Genomic DNA, 19863 nt, shown 5'->3' with positions numbered 1-19863 from the left:
TATATTTGCTATTGTGTTAAAAAAGCTTGCAAAAGTATATTTGGTGTTTGGTGCCTGGCACAGAGCTTCTAAAACCTTTGGAATTTCCTGAGTGATGAGTGTCTTTTATTCATAATAAACCCCTTCTCATCACACCTGAGGTATGCTACCTCAGAGGTAACTTAGAGTGGTAACCCTAGATAGCCTTAGGATGAGGCTGGACAACCAGAAAGACCAAGAGATTAGAGGGTTGGAACTTTTCCCCCTACCCACTGACCTCTAGGAAGAGGAGGTGGGCACTGGAGATTGAGCTCTACAAAAACTCGAGAACAGTGATTTCAGAGAGCTTCCAGGTTCGTAAAGGCACTGAGGTGTTGGGAGGGTGACATGCCCAGAGAGGGCATGGAAGCTCCATGCCCTGCCCCCCAGACCTTGCCCAATGTGTCTCTTCCATTTGGCTATTCCTGAGTTTTAATCCTTTATATCAAAACAGTAAACACAATTTTTTTTTTCAACTTTTTTTTTTTTTTTTTTTTTAATTTTATTTATTTTGGGGACAGAGAGAGACAGAGCATGAAGGGGGGAGGGGCAGAGAGAGAGGGAGACACAGAATCGGAAACAGGCTCCAGGCTCCGAGCCATCAGCCCAGAGCCCGACACGGGGCTCGAACTCACGGACCGCGAGATCGTGACCTGGCTGAAGTCGGACGCTTAACCGACTGCGCCACCCAGGTGCCCCCTTTTTTTTTTTTTTTTTTTTTTTTTTTTTTTTAAGTAAACACAAATTAACTCTTTCTGAGTTCTGTGAACTTTTCTAGCAAATTGTCAAATCCAGGGAGGAGATCATGGGGAACCCATGGTTTATAGCCAGCTGGTCAGAAGATGGCCCAGGACTTGTGACCAGTGTCTGAAGTGGAGGCAGTCTTGCAGGACTGAGGCCTTAACGTGTGAGGATTGCATAACTCTAGATAGTATCAGAATTGAATGGAATTGTTGGACACCCAGTTGGTGTCAGAGAATCGGAGAATTGGTTGGTGTCAGAGAAAAAACTCCTTAGAAGGCATTACTAATTTTTGAAAGACAAGTTGTAAATTTACCATGACTTCTTTGAATTACTAAGGTCATAATATTTGTCTGTTTTTAATTGCTTGACCTTTTGGTATATGTGGTTCCTATGAGATTAAAAAAAATAGCAACAACAACAAAACTTGAAAAGTAGAGAAAAGAAAATTCTTTACAATCTTTCAGCCTAAGTCAACTACTTTTAGCGTATTAATGCTTTCGAATCAGTATATATATATATATATATATATATATATATATACGTATATATGTATGTATATATACGTATATATATATATATATACGTATATATGTATGTATATATACGTATATATATATATACCTATGTAATTTTTACATAATTAGAATCACTATAGATTTTTGTCTATTTATTACCTGGAAGATATTTTTTCTGTGTTACTCCATAATTTTCATAAGTATTAATGGCTGTGTTGTTTTTATTTAGTAAATAGACTCTGTTTACTACCCATACTCCTGTTTTCACATGTTTGGTTTGTTCAAGTTTTTGCTATTACAAAACTATGATAAACATTATTTGGTGAATGTATATTAAACATTTAGTCTGTCATACTCTGTTAGGTGTTTCACAAGGATAAAGTCCTTTCCCTTAAGAGGTTTTCTTCTAATCCTTGACATGTGCATATGTAATTTTGAGTATTTGCCTCCATATTCTAGAATTTTGTATTTTTTTAAGTGTTTTTATTTTTGAGAGAGAGACAGAGACAGAGCATGAAGAGGGGAGGGACAGAGAGAGAGGGAGACACAGAATCTGAAGCAGTCTCCAGGCTCTGAGCTGTCAGCACAGCCTGACGCGGGGCTTGAACCCACAAACCATGAGATCATGACTTGAGCCGAAGTCAGGTGTTTAACTGACTGAGCCACCCAGGCGCCCCAGAATTTTGTATTTTTTAAAAACTTACTTTATATCACAGACATTACGTATCTACTATTGCCTTGAAATTATCATTTGTAGTAGATTTGTAGTATTCTGAGTGAAATTTATTTTCTTATTCCTTTCTCTGTTGGATAAAGTAACCTTATTTGTATTTTTTAAAAATATTGATGGCACTGTAATATGCATCCTTACATTCTATTTTCCCTCTTTGGATTATTAAGACAAATTCCTCTAAGTGGGCTAAGTAGGTATTTTGTTTTAGATGAATGTTGTCAAATTTAGAGGTACATGTTTTACCTTTACTCTGCCCGAAGCTTTCTACTTCTATGGTATTTGCCTTTTTAAGAAAAAATATATACACCTTTATTGAATGGCTTAAAATTTACAGAAAAACTGAGCAGATAGTACAGGATTTACCATCTACCCTTCCACCAAGTTTTACCTATTTATTAATAACTTACATTAATATGGCATATATGTTACAATTAACCAGTATCGATGCGTGTATTATTAACTAACATCCATGCTTTATTCATTGTTCTGTAGTTTTTATCTGGTGCTTTTTCTCTCTGTTCCAGAATACCACAATACATTTAGTTGTCATGGCCCCTTAGGCTCCTCTTGGTTGTGATAGTTACTCAGACTTTTCCTTGTTTTGGGTGACTTTGACAGTGTTGAAGGGTACTGGTTATATTGTAGGATGCTCTCCTGTTGGAATTTGTCTGATGTGTTTCTTGTGAGACAAATAAACATGGGCGAGGCAGGCAAGTTAACCTGACACATTCATTGTAATATAAATTTACCAAGGGGCATCTGCATGGCTCAGTTCATTAAATGTCCAACTCTTGATTTTGGTTCAGGAGCCCCACGTCAGGCTCTGCACTGATAGCACAGAGCCTGTTTGGGATTCTCTCTCTCCCTCTTTCTGCCCATCCCTCAAAATAAATAATAAAAATAAAACTTAAAAAAGTAATAACTTACCAAAATGAAAAGTTTTCTCATATACCAAAAATATATAAAATTAATATGTAATATTACCATAACCATAAAGTGCCTAGAATTAAATGAGATGAGTAAAATCCCACTGAAAGACATAAAAATAAACTTCTGAAAATAGGAAAATTATAGAAAAAGATGATAGTGGGTAGATAGGGATTTGCATATTCTAGTGCTGTGGTAGTTAGAAGTCTCATACAAGAGTCCATGGGAAAACCCACAAACTGAAATAAGTGTAGCCTTGTGTGTACACTTAGTGTACAAGAAAAGAGATGCATTTTAGATCAGTTGGGAAGGCTGAATTATTTCATAAATGGTTTCACAAAAAGTACTAGACATTGTAAGTGGTGACGATGGTAGAGGAGTAAACACTTTAGATTCATAGCTGTTCTTTCCACTCCAAAATAAAAATCCAGATCAAATATGTAATTTCAAAAATACATATTTGGGGGGTGCCTGGGTGGCTCAGTCTGTTAAATGTCTGACTTCAGCTCAGCTCATGATCTCACAGCTCGTGGGTTCGAGCCCCACATCAGGCTCTGTGCTAACAGCTCAGAGCCTGGAGCCTGCCTCAGATTCTGTGTCTCTGTGTCTCTCTGTCTCAAAAATAAATTTAAAAAATTAAAAAAATACACATTTGGTATGTATGGTATGAGACAGGGCTTTCTTAGCATAACAATGATCAGTAGTCATGAAGGAAAAGATTGACAAATTTTGGTATAAAAATAAAGAGGTTGGTATAGTAAAAGATGCTTTCAAATCAAAAGGCAACAAGCCGGATGAACAGTTTTTATGACACATGTTACGAGTCTGGCAGAGTGAGGGAGAGGAGTGTGAAATGGTCATCAAGGAGAGAGGGGAGCAGATAGATAGGCTAGGGAAACATGAACTTGTCAGGCAGTCAAGAGTGGTCAGGAGTTTAGTGACGCCAGTCAGCACCTTCATTTGTATGGCCATGGAATAGCAGTGAGATTTTACCAGATGAATAGTATAAAGGGAGAGAAGAACGTGAACTTGAGGATGTACACAATGAGTTACTTAATAGTGGTAATTATTTGGGTAAAGAGGGATATTAGGACCTAAGGGAGGGGATATTAGGGCATAAGGAAGAATGAGGGATGGTGAAAAGTTGCTGAGACCAATATTTTGTAGGTCCTGGTAGAGTTAAGAATTGCCAGAGTCTGAGAACTAGAGAGAATGGGCTTTTGAGTGAGGTTCTGGTGAAGGGAGAGTGGGGGGGCTTGAAGTGGGTTACAGAGGAGTGCAGTCTTCAGTGATAACAAGGCCCACGGTGTGACCTGGGAGTGCCTGGCTGAGGTAAGATGAAGGATAAGATGTTTGGAATACAGGGGTCAAAGACTTGGAGGCCAGGATGTGGGCAGGATCCTCTGGATATAGGATATAGGAAGTATAGGAATAATGTTGGAGGGGGGCTAGTGAAGTGGATGTGAAAGCAGTCAAGGAATTGCCCTGGTGATTGTAGGGGACAACACTGAAGGAGAGCTAGTGGTCAGGTCAGATGTATGAAGGCCAAAACTAATTTTCTTTTTCAAATTTTATTTATGAAAACTGTCAGACATATGCAAAAGTTAAAAGTATAAGTGATCACTTATTTTTTGTTTACCTTCATTTACCCATCTACTTTTTAATTTAATGTTTTTTATATTTTTGCAGGAGCTTTATTTCTGGAAGAAGGGCAGGCTATAAATGAGTACATTTCCAAATTCCTTTCCAAATAGTTGTGCTAATTTACATTTCTTTCAGCTAGGTATTATTATTACTTTTTAAAATGTATTTATTTAAGTTGAAGTTAGTAAACATACAGTGTAGTATTGGTTTCAGGAGTAGAACCCAGTGACTCATCACTTACATAGAACACCCAGTGCTCATCCCAACAAGTGCCCTCCTTAATGCTCATCACCCATTTAGCCCATCAACCCACCCACTTCCCTTCCAGCAACTCTGTTCTCTGTATTTAAGAGTCTCTTATGGTTTGCCTCCCTCTCTGTTTTTATCTTATTTTTCCTTGCCTCCCCCTATGTTCATCTGTTGAGTTTCTTAAATTCTACATATGAGCGGGGGCACCTGGGTGGCTCAGTCGGTTAAGTGTCTGACTTAAGCTCAGGTCATGATCTCATGGTTCATAAGTTTGAGCCTCTTGTTGGGTGCTGTGCTGACAGCTCAGCCTGAAGCCTGCTTCAGATTCTGTGTCTCCCTCGCTATGTGCCCCTCTCCCACTTGTACTCTCTTTCTTGCTCTAAATTAAACATTAAAAAAAATTCTGTAGAATTTTCACTCATCATATGAGTGAAATCATATGATGTTTGCCTCTGACTTATTTTGCTTAGCATAATACACTCTAGTTCCATCCACATTGTTGTAAATGCAAGATTTCATTCTTTTTGATCTCTGAGTAGTATTCCATCGTGTGTGTGTGTGTGTGTGTATACACACTCTATATCTTCTGTACACATACACACACACACACTATATCTTCTTTATCCATTCATTAGTTGATGAACATTTGGGCTCTTTCCATAATTTGATAGCGCTGCGTTAAATGTAGGGGTGCATGTGCCCCTTCAAATCAGCATTTTTGTATCCTTTAGATAAATACCCAGTAGTGCAACTGCTGTGTCCTTTTTAATTTTTTGAGGAACCTCCACACTGTTTTCCAGAGTGGCTGCACCAGTTTGCATTCCCACCAACAGTGCAAAAGGGTTCCCCTTTCTCCGCATCCTTACCAACATCCGTTGTTGTCTGAGTTGTTCGTGTTAGCCATTCTGACAGGTGTGAGGTGGTATCTCATTGTGGTTTTGATTTGTATTTCCCCAATGATGAGTGATGTTGAGCATCTTTTCTTATGCCTGTTAGCCATCTGGATGTCTTCTTCGGAGAAGTGTCTAATCATGTCTTCTGCCCATTACTTCACTGGATTATTTGTTTTTGGGTGTTGAGTTTAATAAGTTCTTTATAGATTTTGGATACTAACCCTTTATCTGATATGCCATTTGCAAATATCTTCTCCCATTCTGTCATTTGCCTGTTATTTTGTTATTCCCTTCACTGTCCAGAAGCTTTTTATTTTTGTGAGGTCGCAATAGTTCATTTTTGCTTTTATTTCCCTTGCCTCCAGAGACGTGTTAGGTAAGAAGCTGCTGCGGCCAAGGTCAAAGAGGTTGTTTCCTGTTTTCTCCTCTAGGATTTTGATGGCTTCCTGGCTTATGTTTAGGTCTTTCATCCATTTTGAGTTTATTTTTGTGTGTGTTGTAAGAAAGTGGTCCAGGTTCATTTTTCTGCATGTCGCTGTCCACTTTTCCCAGCACCATTTGCTGAAGAGACTGTCTTTATTCCATTGGATGTTCTTTCCTGCTTTGTCAAAAATTAGTTGGCCATACGTTTGTGGGTCCATTTCTGGGTTGTCTATTCTGTTCCATTGATCTGAGTGTCTGTTTTTGTGCCACTACCATACTGTCTTGATGATTACAGCTTTGTAATACAGCTTGAAGTCTGGAATTGTGATGCCTCTAGCTTTGGTTTTCTTTGTCAGAATTGCTTTGGCTATTCAGGGTCTTTTCTATTTGCATACAAATTTTAGGATTGTTCTAGCTCTGTGAAGAATGTTGGTGTTATTTTGATAGGGATTGCGTCGAATGTGTAGATTGCTTTGGGTAGTATTGACATTTTAACAATACTTGTTCTCTAATCCATGGGCATGGAATGTTTTTCCATTTCTTTGTGTCTTCTTCAGTTTCTTTCATAAGCTTTCTATAGTTTTCAGTATACAGATCTTTTACCTCTGGTTAGATTTGTTCCTAGGTATTTATGATTTTTGGCGCAGTTGTAAATGGGATCGATGCCTTGATTTCTCTTTCTGCTGTTAAATTATTGGTGTATAGAAATGCACCTGATTTCTGTACTTTGATTTTATATCCTGAGACTTAGCTGAATTCACATACCAGTTGTAGCAGTTTTTTGGTGGAGTCTTTTGGGTTTTCCATGTAGAGTATCACGTCATCTGTGAAGAGTGAAAGTTTGACTTCTTCTTTGCCAATTTGTATGCCTTTCATTTCTTTTTAAGTGTCTGATAGCTGAGGTTAGGGTGTTCCTGACCTTAAGGGGAAGCTCTCAGTTTGTCCCCACTGAGGATGATATTAACTGTGGGCCTTTCATATATGTCCGCTAGGTATTATTATAATAATACTTCTTTTTACAGCTATTGTTAGAGTTCTTTGCATTGTTAAGCTTTTCACTATTTCATATGAATTAGCTGCCACCTATTTTCCCAGGCCATGCTCTTCACTCTCCTTTTTTTTAAAAGTTTTTTTTTTTTAATGTTTATTTTTATTTTTGAGAGAGAGAGAGAACGGGGGAGGGGCAAAGAGAGAGGGAGACAGGATTTGAGACAGGCTTTGGGCTGAGCTGAAGTCAGTCAGAGTCTTTTTTTTTTTTTTTCCTTTTTTAAAAATTTTTTTTTTTTTTTAACGTTTATTTATTTTTCAGACAGAGAGAGACACAGCATGAACGGGGGAGGGGCAGAGAGAAAGGGAAACACAGAATCGGAAGCAGGCTCCAGGCTCTGAGCCATCAGCCCAGAGCCCAGCGCGGGGCTCAAACCCGCGGACCGCGAGATCGTGACCTGAGCTGAAGTCGGACGCTTAACCGACTGAGCCACCCAGGTGCCCCGAGTCAGAGTCTTAACCAGTTGAGCCACCCAGGCGCCCCATCTTCACTCTGCTTTTGCACATGCAATTACCTCTGCCTAGGATGTTTTTCTCCCACATTCTTTCATGTAACAGATGTTTCCATGTGTAAGGCATAAGCTAATTGAACACAAGCTGAAATGCACATATCTAGTTGATTCATGGGAACAAACATATTTGCATGTGACCTTCTCTTGTTGCTTGAAGAGAAATTTGTGCGTAGGCACCTGGGGGCCCAGGAGATCCAAGAGTTTGTTTTCAGCCCTGCCCTTTAGACTGTCTGGGCCCAAAGAGAAGAGAGGAAAAAGGGTTGCAAAGAAAAGCTGTACTTTCTCAACTCCTTTTCCTTTTGCTTCCAAACTTATATGTATCTTTCACCCTTATGTATCTTTCTTGTCCTATATTCCCAGAGCCAGAACTGTGTGCCCCATGTTCTTGCTTTATACTGTAGAGCTGTCTACTTTCTCTGGACTCCAGCTTCCATTATTAGGTAACCTCCTTTCCTCCTCCTTTTGGAAATTAAATCTCTCCCTCTTCCTCTAAAAATAGTTTTATTCTCCCATCCAAAAGGAGAGCCTTATAACCTTGCCTCTTTTCTAAAGCCTGTTATCTCTCCTCCCACCCTTTTTTCCTCTGTCCTTCTTGAGTCACCTACACTTCACCTGCCAATTACTGCCTGGTTTACTTCAGTTTGACTTTTACAGCCAGTTCCTTGCACTGGAACTACTCTCAAGCAGATTGCCAAAACTGATGGCTTAGTCTTGACTTCCGTGTCCTTTGACAATTATGACCATTATCTTGAAACACTTTCTTTATATCCTGATTTCTCCTTTTTTTTTTTTTTTTTTTTTTTTTTATATACCTCTTTTCTGATTGTTCTCCTGTTTCCTGTACATGCTTTTTGTGGATAATGTCATTCACTGACGTGTACAACCCTTCCCAGTCCGTGAGAACTACCAAATCTGGATCTGCAGCCTGGACAGAATCCTTACTGTCTCTTAGATGTTCCCACCTGTGTGTCTTTATAGGTATGTGTCACATTAGGTAAGTTAAAAATTGAACATTTTGTTGCCCCCCCCCCCCAATCTTATATCCAGATTTCTACTTTCTTAGAGCTTCTGTCTTGGTTAATATTACCACTCTCCTGTCACCCAAGATAGAAACTGATCTTGATGTTCTTCTTTCATCATTATTTAGCTGATCAGAAAATGCTATCCGTTCTACCTCAGAAATCCCTCTTCTCTATTGTCTACATTCAAATTCACACCATCTGAATTATGTCCGTCACTTCATAACTGGTATCCCTTTCTCAAGATACTCTTGTCCGGTTCAGTTGCCGTATTTTCAGAATTCTCTTCCTTTGCCCTTAAAAGATGAGGTTCTTCTCTTGTTTCTTATATATGCTTTCCCTGGATAAAGTCACTCACTGACAGTAAGACACCTATTCCTGGTCCTTGGTCACTACCAAATCTGGGCCTCTAGCTGGAACATATACTGTGTTTTAAATACTTGCTCTCTATGACTTGCACAGTGAAATTCAAAATCATTAGCATGACATACTTTGTTCCTTAAATTGTGTGATCTTGGCAAGTTGCTTAATCTATTTGGCTTCTCTTTGTTTCTAAAATGAGGGGGATGGAATTCAGTATGCTTTTAACTCTTTTTTTAAAAAGAAAAATCATCAGATAAAATATTATAGAGAAGCCTCAGTATGTAAAACACAAAAACAGAGCTACTTTCATTGAACTTGATATCCTCTTCCAGCCTCCTTCCCTCTTCCTTATCCTACCTCTGTTGTATCTCTTTTTGAAATTTCTAGAACTGGGAGGAGCAAGATTTAAAACTACTGTGTTTTTTGTTTTTTTTTTTTTTAATGTTTATTTTTGAGAGAGGGAGATACAGAGTGCATGCGGGGAAGGGGCAGAGAGAGAGGGAGACACAGAACGGAAGCAGGCTCCAGAATCTGAGCTGTCAGCACAGAACCTGATGTGGGACTCAAACTCACAGACATGAGCTTATGACCTGAGCCAAAGTCAGATGCTTAACCGACTTGAGACACCCAGGTGCCCCATATCTACTGGGTTTCTTAAGGTCCCTTTTAACACTTAAGATTAAGTGAGTTCTTTGAAATTACATGGCTCTCACATCACACTGTCTTTGAATAGGAAAGGCTTTACTGTGATACCCACTGTGTACTTTCCTTTTAACCAGTCCTTCTGTTAGATTCAGGTACTTTTCCTTTCTATCAGTGCCTGTCCACACACCTATACAGTGTCTTTCACTCTGAACATGCATGGGACCCACTTAATTTTCACTAACCTCACGTTAGGTCATTCTTACACAAATATTACCTCCTTTGTGATATGTGCCCTAGTTTAATTTACCTCTCAAGGAGTGTTAGCTCTGTCCTCTGGGTTCCCATAACATTTTCAAATCCTTATTATTATAGTGACTATTCATGTTTGATAAATATATAAATGGATGAATGAAAGAAGGTATGGATAGATAGGGAACAGCTGTAGAGAATATATGTACTCTGTAAATTTCATCTTACTGTAGAAACTATAAAGAAGTAGGTAATTTTGTTTCAGTCATTCTCTCATGGGACTGACCTTGATCTCCTTAGGAATCAGATGAGGAAGGAACATTTTCTCCTAACTAATCAGTAAGTTTGGAGAGTTGGCTCTATGTACATAGCACGTGAAGTGGAGGGGGCACTGGCGAAAGTTTTGTAAGATATGCCTTTGCGAACTTGATTATCTTGCTTTTGAATAGCAGGCCTTCAATCAAATTTACTTAAGCTAACCAGCAGGATTCAAAGTAGAATTGAAAAATCCAGGCCTTCCTTCCTATCCCAATATAAAATTGGAATTCAATAGGCAATAAAACTTACTCTCTAAAAACATACTTAAAAGAAAAAACAAATTATGAAAGGGATATTGCAAGGAACAATTTGCTCTAAAAGCCACAGCTCTGAGGCCTGCAGGGTGTCAAGGAAGTCATTTGTGTAGCCAGTTTCTTTTCTGTGTATTCAGTTCCACAGTGCCTCTCTCCGTGCTTCCCTTGCTTTGTTTTTGTTTATCTTACCCATACTACTCATTTACCCAATTCATTTGTTCAGCAAATATTTACTGAGCATTTTCTCTGGGAGATCTGTTTTAGCACTAGACCTAAATAAAAAATGGCCTCTGCCCAGAACAAGTGAAACACGTGAAATTGAAATACAGTATGATAAATGAGTTTACTGTGGCATGCACTAGATTGTGGACAACCTAGGAGACCATGACTAACTGAGCGCGCACACGTCTCTCAGAGAAGAGGTGACCTTTGAGTTGGGAGTTGAAGAATGAGAAGGAGGTGTGGTGAACGTGACAGAGAGAGCAGCTCTTTACAGAGAAATCGAGGAGTGAAAAAAGCATCCTGATTCCCCCTCCCCTCAAAAGGTGATGTTCTTAGAACATGTGAGTCAAGGGGTCATGTCAAGAGATGAATGTGGTAAAATAGATTGAGGTGAGGTTCTGAATCATGTTTCATACCATGTTTCTTACTAACAAATTTGGGCTTGAACTTGCAATCGTGACATAATTTTATCAGGAGAAGGGCATTAGTAGGTATTGTGGAAGAAAAAAAACTAGTAGCTTTCCAGAAGGGTCTCAAGGCAGGAAGACCATTTTAGGATGTTCATGCCCTAGTTCCCACAATCTCCCAGTGATGTACCTGGGAGTCTCTAGATTATGAAGTGTCCCCAGTGATATAGTCAGGTGAGTTGGGAAACTCCTATGTCCTGAGCATTGGACAGAAGAGATGTGGTTTCTAGAACCCGTTTTGCTGCTTACTAGCCCTGTGAGATTATACAAGTCTCTTAGTTTTCCTGTCCTGAAAATTGAAGGTTTTGGACTAGTTACTGTGATTGTTTCCTTCTAAAGTTCTGTTCTTCTAAACAGACAAAAAAAAATTCAGCTTTAATCAAGCTATTTTTAACTTAAAATGGCTACAGTTTTCCCCTCTCTGGATTTTAAAGAAGGATTTCCTGCTCCTGTTGAAGCATTTCTACTTTTCTCTCCTTAGTATGAACATAGTTCCTGCATTTTCTACAAGGGGTATTTGCATTGTATTAATCCACTGCTTTCTTCTTTGCCTTGTGCCTATCATTTACCACATGTGTGTTTGTGGTATCTAAAAAGGTAACAGTGGCAGTCCTCTATTTATAATGTGCAAGAAAGTCTCCATATGAATATCCTAAAGCCATAGGTAATTAATAACAGTGTTTTAAATATATGATAACTGCAAACTGCCAAGATTGCCCATCATTACATGTTACCCCTTTTAAGGAATAGGGACAGGTGTTGGATGCTGACTCCAATCACACATGCCCGAAACTGGCAGCAGGCATGTAGCTGGGGAGATGCTGATAACTCCTTTCTTCCTCTGAGAGGGTTACACCAAGAGGACCAAGAATTAGCTGTCCCCTAATTTGTGTACATCATAGACCTATATGTGTGGACCTATGTGTTGGAAGACATCTCTGGTATGTTTGCCTTCTCCCCTACAAATGTGCCAACATTAAGTTGACCTGCTCCTTGCAGGAAGCTGTGACCCATTCATCATTAATTCTTATGCCCATTGGGGCACCCGGGTGGCTCAGTCAGTTAAGCATCCAGTCATAATCTCGAGGTTTGTGAGTTCGAGCCCTGTGTCGGGCTCTGTGCTGACCACTCAGAGCCTGGAGCCTGCTTTCTGATTCTGTGTCTCCCTCTCTCTCTGCCCCTCCCCCACTCATGCTCTTGTCTCTCTCTGCCTCAGAAATAAAACATTAAAAAAAAATTAAGAAAAAAAAATCTGTCTCCTTCTATCTCTGCCCCTCCCCCACTTGTGCTCTGTCTCTCTCAAAAATAAATACATGTAAAAAATTAAAAAAAAAATGATTATGCCCATTTAAGAGAAGAGGAGGCAGATAACGCCCCTGGGAAGCCCCATCAGCTTTAGAATTAGGTTTGGGATTGCATGCTGGCTTCATCACTTAGTGAATTTAGGCAAGTAATTTAACCTTTCACTTTCCTCATCTGTGAAATGAATACAGTATCACCCGCCTTGCAGGGATATTGTGAAGATTATTAGTGTTATTAAAGGTGTCCAGCAGTATCTGGCACCTGGAAGCCGATTCTCCAATCTCCTCTGTTTCTCCTCTGTTTCTCCTCTGAAGCTCCCGGAACATATTAGATTCTCAGTATTGAGCGTGACACATAAGTGAGTAATAGAAGTGTATTGCATTAATACTAGGCACTCATTAAATGGTAGCTATTATGATTACATAGAGTAAAACAATTGATATTTTTAACGTAAAACGTACCTGTTGAATTTTTCAAAATTCCAATTGTTATTTTTTTGCATAGGTACTATCCAGGTAGATTAGTAGAATTGTTAAGCAATTCAACGACAGGGCAGAAAGAATTGATACAAAGCCAACAGGTATGAAATAGCATGCTTTAAAAGCTTATTGGTTCCAACAAATTGTGCTACCATAGTCAGATGTTACCACAGTCAATCAAATGTCACATGCATACATACAAGTAAGAATATGATACCTGTATGCATGGCAGGCTAGATCTCGTGTACCAGGTAAAGAAGATTCTGGGGGCTGCTGGGTGGCTCAATCGGTTAAGTGTCTGACTTCGGCTCAGGTCATGATCTCACGGTTAGTGGGTTCGAGCCCCACATAGGGCTCTGTGCTGACAGCTTAGACCCTGAAGCCTGCTTCAAATTCTGTCTCCCTCTCTCTCTGCCCCTCCCCCACTCATGCTCTCTCTGTCTCTCAAAAATAAATGTTAAAAAAAAAAAAGATTCTGTAATACCAGTTCCTTCAGCTTGTTTGAAGGGATTTGCCCTCCCTGCCCTTTATATTATTTGATTCATTCTTTGGTTTTATTTCAGAATTATACCTGTGATTATTGAGCATCTGTTATGTGGCATTCTGATGTATTCATAGAATATGTAATGACTAGCCAGAAGTCCTAGATAGGTAATCTTTAAGTTTTAAACCTAGATCTAACTGATTAAGGCTTTGTGATCCTGGGATCCTCTTCTTTGTCTTTGTAAGTGCATGCTTTCTCTTCAAACTGTCTTTGGTAATTCACATGCTTTTATGCAGTTATACAGTGTGTTGCATGTAATGCTTTTGGAGGATTTTTCTCCTACATTTTAAAACTATCTCAGTCTCAGAGACCTAATAAATAGACTTACTGCATATTTGTAAGTAAATAGTTTCTTTGCAGGCATGTAACTTATTTTGGTTTAACATTACTAATGATAATTTAAAATGGGGAAAGTAAAAGTGTTATTCTTTTTTGTAGAATTTCTATATTGAGGAAGTTTTCATCATAAATCAATTTATGAGACCTCCTCTCTGTTTACTTTTTTTTTAAACTAGTTCACCCAGTCTCACAGACAAATTCTGGGAGTCATCTCTTTGATTCCTTTTACTTCATAGTCCTTCATATATAAAGAGTCGCTGAATTCTACCTGTTTTAAACCCTTCATTGTTTTTCTAGTTCATCCTATCTCTTCTGTTCCATCTGTCACTATTTTATTTTTTAACTGTTTGTTTATTTTTGAGAGAGAAAGAGAGACAGTGCATGAGTGGGAGAGGGGCAGAAAGAGAGGAAGACACAGAATTCAAAGCAGGCTCCAGGCTCTGAGCTGTCAGCACAGAGCCTGATGCGGGGCTTGAACTCATGAACAGTGAGATCAACCTGAGCTGAAGTTGGCCACTTAACCGACTGAGCCACCCAGGTGCCCCATCTGCCTGTCACTATTTTAGATCAGGTGCCAGTTGTTGTTTTCATCTCTTACCTAACTGATCTCCCTGATGTAGTCTTGGTCTTTTCTTCACCATTGATTGTCTTAAGTGAAATCTGTGTCCCTCTCCTTAAAACCTTTTAAAACTCCTAGCGAGCTATGGGTTCAAATTCAGTGTTCTTACAATTTATAATTATAAATTATAAAAACAATTTAATTACAATATAAAACAATATAAACAATATAAAACAAATACAATATAAAACAAAATATAAAAACAATAATAATTAGTTACAATTATAACTAATTCTTACTCCTTAAGTGAGTTCTTGACTACTCCACCATGGTTTAGATACTACTTTTCTGTGCGGTAAACAACTCAAAAAGCTGAACTTTATATTACCTTTGGAGAAAGGAGTGAAGAAAAAACTAACTTGTACATAGGTAGAATTTCCTCCCTACCTAAGAAGAGTGTAGTTATAGGTGAAGTCTAAGTGTGGTAACAGGTTTAAAGCTCCATTGCAGTAAAGATTTTTTTTTTTCATTCCAGTAAAGTTAACATAGTGATTCAGTGACTTTATACAAATTACTTAGTGCTCATCATGTTAAGTGTACTCTTAATCCCCTTTACCTAGTGCACACATTCACCCCCAGCCCCACCCCACGTCCACTCTGGTAACCACCTGTTCTCTATAAGAGTTGGGGGCACCTGGGTGGCTCAGACGGTTAAGCGTCCGACTTCGGCTCAGGTCATGATCTCAGGGTTTGTGAGTTCAAGCCCCACATTGGGCTCTGTGCTGACAGCTCAGAGCCTGGAGCCTGCTTCAGATTCTGTGTCTCCCTCTCTCTCTTACCCTCTCTTGCTCATGCTCTGTCTCTCTCTTTCTCAAAAATAAATAAAAACATTTAAAAAAATTTTTAAAAAAGAGTCTGTTTTTTGGTTTGTCTCTTTTTTTCTTTGTTTCTTAAATTCTGCATATGAGTGAAATTATTTGTGTTTCTCTGACTTATTTCACTTAGCATTATACCCTCTGGATCCATCTATGTTGTTGTAAATGGCAAGATCATTCTTTTTTATGGCTAAGTAATTTTCTATTTTATATATATACCACATTTTCTTTATTCATTATCTGTAGATGGACAACTGGACTACTTCCATAATTTGGCTATTGTAAATAATGTAAATAATGTAAACATAGGGGTGCATATACCTTTTCAAATTAGTGTTTTCATGTTCTTTGGGTAAATACCCATTAATGGAAGTACTGGATCATATGGTAATGCTATTTTTAATTTTTGAGGAACCTCCATACTGTCTTCCATAGTGGCTGTACCAGTTCACATTCCTACCAGTAGTGCAAGAGGGTTCCTTTTTCTCCACATCCTCAACAACACTTGTTTCTTGTGTTTTTCATTTTAGCTATTCTGACAGGTGTGAGGTGATATCTCATTGTGATTTTGATTTGCATTTCCCTGATGATTAGTGATATTGAGCATCTTTTCATGTGTCTGTTGACCGTCTATATGTCTTTCTTTGAAAAATGTCTGTTCATCTGCCCATTTTTAATTAGATCATTTGTTTTTTGGGTGTTGGGTTTTATATGTTCTTTACATATTTTGGATACTAACCCTTTATCAGATATGTCATTCCCAAATACCTTCTCCCATCCAGTAGCTTGTCTTTCAGTTTTATTGACAGTTTCCTTAGCTATGTAGAAGCTGCACTAAAGAAAGAACTAACATTCTAAAGAAAGAATGTACACTTTAAGAGGGAGGTTGGTAGCATACAGAAAAGGTGGGAGTCAGAAGAGTAAAGTTGGTAGTGCCGTTCAGAGTATTATTGGAGATTGAACCATCCCTGTTGGGTAGTCCTTGCATGTTCTTGTGTAGATAAATGTGTCGGCCTGTTAGTGCCTGATAGCATTAAGCATTCTAATCACTGTCGACTCCCTTTGCTCACCACATAATGATCTGATCGACATTTAGTAGACATTATAGTTTGCTTTATAGGAAGAAAAACTACTGTTAGTTTCTTGGCTATTAAATTTCTCTTCGTAAATCAGTATGTTGGATTTATATACCAATCTTTTGTTAGTGTGACTTTTGGTGGTTATACTGATACAGTTCTATATCTCTTCAAGCACACTGAATTGACTAACATATAGTACCTTGTAGCACTTCTTGGTAGCTGGTTAGCCAGCTTCTCCAGTGACACCTTGCCATGATGCGTAACTGTTTATGACTTCTTTGTTCCAATGGCTTGTGCAAACATTTTTCTTTGGGCTTCTAAAAATGTTAATATTTCAATGATTTGGGTAAATTGGAGAGCTACTGAATGGTCTTTTAATATAGTGATGTTTCCCTACAATGTTATAATCCATGGTTTTAATTACTAAGTACATTGTTGTAAATTTGCTATGTCTTCACTCGCCCTAACCAGTCCTACCCTCAAGATTTGTGGAATAAATTTTGAATTTTGAATTTATTCATAGTAAAATAATGAATTCAGGGTTCAAAATTATACTGCACTCTTCCTTCCTGGATGTTTGCAAAATAGCAGGCATTTATCAAACACTCACTGTATCTCAAGCGGTGTACTGGATTATGTTTAATACTTAAAACAACTCTAATGTAAAGTATTTTTTATAGATAAGGAATCTGAGACTCAGAAAGGTTAATAACTCTCCCATGGTCACAGCTAGGAAAATAGCAGAGTTGGGATTTAAATCACAGCTGTTAATTCCCAAAGTTACTTCTTTCCCTAGTGCATTTAGTTATGTTTAGATAAACATATATGTTATAGTAATTCTAGATAATTTTTATAAACCTGTGGAACTCTGTGCTACATTTATTTTGGATATTTTTCTTGTTTGGGGATTGAAAAAAAAAAGAGTATCTTGGTTTCCATGTCATTTTATATACTTAATTTATACAATTGATATCTCTGAAATAAAATCTTGCCTTGTTAGAACAACCTTCCTCTCTCCCAAGCTAATTTCTACAAAGTTGGCTCATGCCAGCAGCTTCTTTATTCAGTATTTTCTATGACATATGTGACTGTTTTTCTTATAAGTGTTCCTATTTTAAAAGGCAGCACCATTACCCAGCAAAGTCTCCTACCCTTCCCCAAATGTAAATCCTGCCTCTTCAGCAGCGGCAGCACTCTGCATTGTCTTCCATTGGAAGTGTGAGCTGAAGGGGACAGACATTCCCACTGCTAAGCTGGTGCACTAACGCTCCGATCTGCCCTTGTTGTATTATTAATGGCACAATGTTTTTATGTTGCAGATGGCTGAGAGCTAGCAAGGAAAATTCAGGACCATGATGGCTCAGTTTCCCACAACTATGAATGGTAAGCCGCTTTGTGCTTGTGGCAAGATAAAGAGGTTATGGGTTTTGGGGGTGTTTTTTTTGTAGAGGTTATAAAATACTCATTTTGATATTTTTCCTTAAGCTTATAAATGCAAAACTTAAAGTATTCTTACTGAAAATGTTTTGATAGTTTACTTCAGAACACTGCAGTAGTTCCTGTGACTCAGTATAAGCATGTCTGCAGTATCATCTGGTATGTGTGTTTGCCTTTGAGCAGTTAAGAATAACCTAAAGGTATTTCGTGTTTGTTGCATAAAATGGGAGGACAGAAAGCAGAGTGCTATAAGGTGAAGAATATTAAAGATGTTTTCTATAGCTTGGGATGATTGTATAATGAGTAAGCCAATAAAGATTCATTTAGTAATCTATGCATATAGTTAAGTTTTCTTTTTATTAAGGATTGTGTATGCCTACACACATAATTGTTTAATATGAAACATTTTTAAAGAAAATGTTTAAGTAATTTCAGTAACAGAAATCTTTTAAAGCTTCTTTTCTGATTCTAGTTTTAATTCTTTTCCCAAATACAAATTGACCCACCTTAGTATTAAGTTACTGTGTATGTCATATAGAATTAATTGAGAAAATGCATTATGTTTTTAAATTGCTAAAGAAATCTAAAATGCCAAGTTCTTAATTTTGTGGTAAATTTCATTAGCCAATTACAAATAAAAAATAATAGAGAGTCTAGTCAGTAATTCTTTAATGTTTAAATTGAAAGCAGTTATATTAAAGAACATTAGGGGAAAAAAAGAGGGAAGCATCATGAATAATTCTATCACTTGCAAAAAAGCAATTCTGTTTTAATGTTACCATCTAGTATTTGATCAATTACATTTTAAAAAAATTTTCAGTCATAAGGCCAAATTAAGCACATCATTAATACAAAAATATATGTTGTATATCTAAAATTTTAAGACTCAGGATTGACCTTGTGAGATTTAGGAAAGTTTTGGAAAAATGAATTATTTGTGTAAGAGGTAAAACTAAATTCTGTGTGGAAGAATTCAGTGTTGAGGAGCTTGAGATAAAGGTTTTGTTTTGTTTTTTTGCCTTTTCAGAACTCTTATTTAAAGATCAATGTGAGCATTGCTGGAAATGGTGTGGGATTATGAAGATTATTTGATGCCACAATTTTTAAAAATTAAATAATGGGTTTTTTTTTCCATAATGAGTAGTAAACATAAGTTTAGAATCAGGGTAATAATTATGGTAGTAATGTGCTCTTCCCAAATTTGAGGATTTCTGTGCACCATACAAAGGAGTTTGTATTAAATACATAGTTTAGTTATAAACTTCAACCAAAGTGTTAAGAAGTATTATAAACCAAATGAACATGAAAGAAAGCAGTGTAGGCCCAGTCTTACTTCATTCTGTTTCTTCCATTCCCTTAACATTTATGTATCTATTTTGTAGCTCATTGCATTGTATATAAAAGAATGAATAATATCAGACAAAATGTTGGACAGTTACTTATAAGTGGTGTATAGGAATAAAGGTAGTAATTTTTTAAAACTTCTGAAGAATTGATAACAAATGTAGACTGTGATATCCTCCCACTTTGTTTATAATGTAGTTGAAGATTGAGGATAATCTTGTATGTATCTAAATGAAGTGCAATTCAGAGATTAAGATCTTACTGGAAGAGGTATCCACGTATGTAGCACAAAGCCTTCCAAAGCAGTGTTTGCTCTTCTAGCAAATCCTCAATTATAGATGATGATAAATCTTTTCGATGCCCAGTACTGTTGGAACTTGTCTATAAGTGCCCTAGACCAAGCCATGTTTCTAAACGCTTCTGACATATTTCTCGTATTTTGCCCTGTTTTATCATCCCAAGACTAACCACAGACTTTAGACTTACTTGGTCTCACAGAGCTGTGCTGCCTATATAGTAGCCATTAGCTACATGTGACTATTTCAACTTAAATTTAAATTAATAAAAATTAAATAAATTCAGTCCCTCAGTCACATAGCCACATTTCAAGTTCTCAAAGCCACATGTGGCCAGTGGCCATTGTGTTGGAAATGGTGTGGGATA

The 19863-nt window shown here is 37.7% G+C and overlaps 1 protein-coding gene across 14 annotated transcripts in view; it reads left to right on the top strand.

Moving 5' to 3' along the window:
- The window catches only part of ITSN2 (intersectin 2), a 145722-nt gene that overhangs the window by 17396 nt on the left and 108463 nt on the right, over positions 1-19863 (top strand). For 13 of the 14 annotated variants that reach the window (XR_013554808.2, XM_078444919.2, XM_078444917.2 and 10 more), the window contains one exon: positions 17739-17802. Coding sequence is in view for 12 of the 14 variants with exons in the window: in XM_078444919.2 (XP_078301045.2) it covers positions 17772-17802 (31 nt within the window). In the remaining 2 variants the exon portion in view is untranslated. Of the gene's footprint in view, positions 1-17738; positions 17803-19863 lie in introns of those variants that run through there. The other variant, XM_078444921.2, reaches the window with a different exon arrangement.

The sequence above is a fragment of the Panthera onca genome, chromosome A3 (assembly GCF_046562875.1).
Source record: "Panthera onca isolate mPanOnc1 chromosome A3, mPanOnc1 haplotype 2, whole genome shotgun sequence".
Taxonomy (NCBI): Eukaryota; Metazoa; Chordata; class Mammalia; order Carnivora; family Felidae; genus Panthera; species Panthera onca.
The sequence above is the reverse complement of the archived record's forward strand: the minus strand, read 5'-3'. Positions and strand labels throughout refer to the sequence as shown.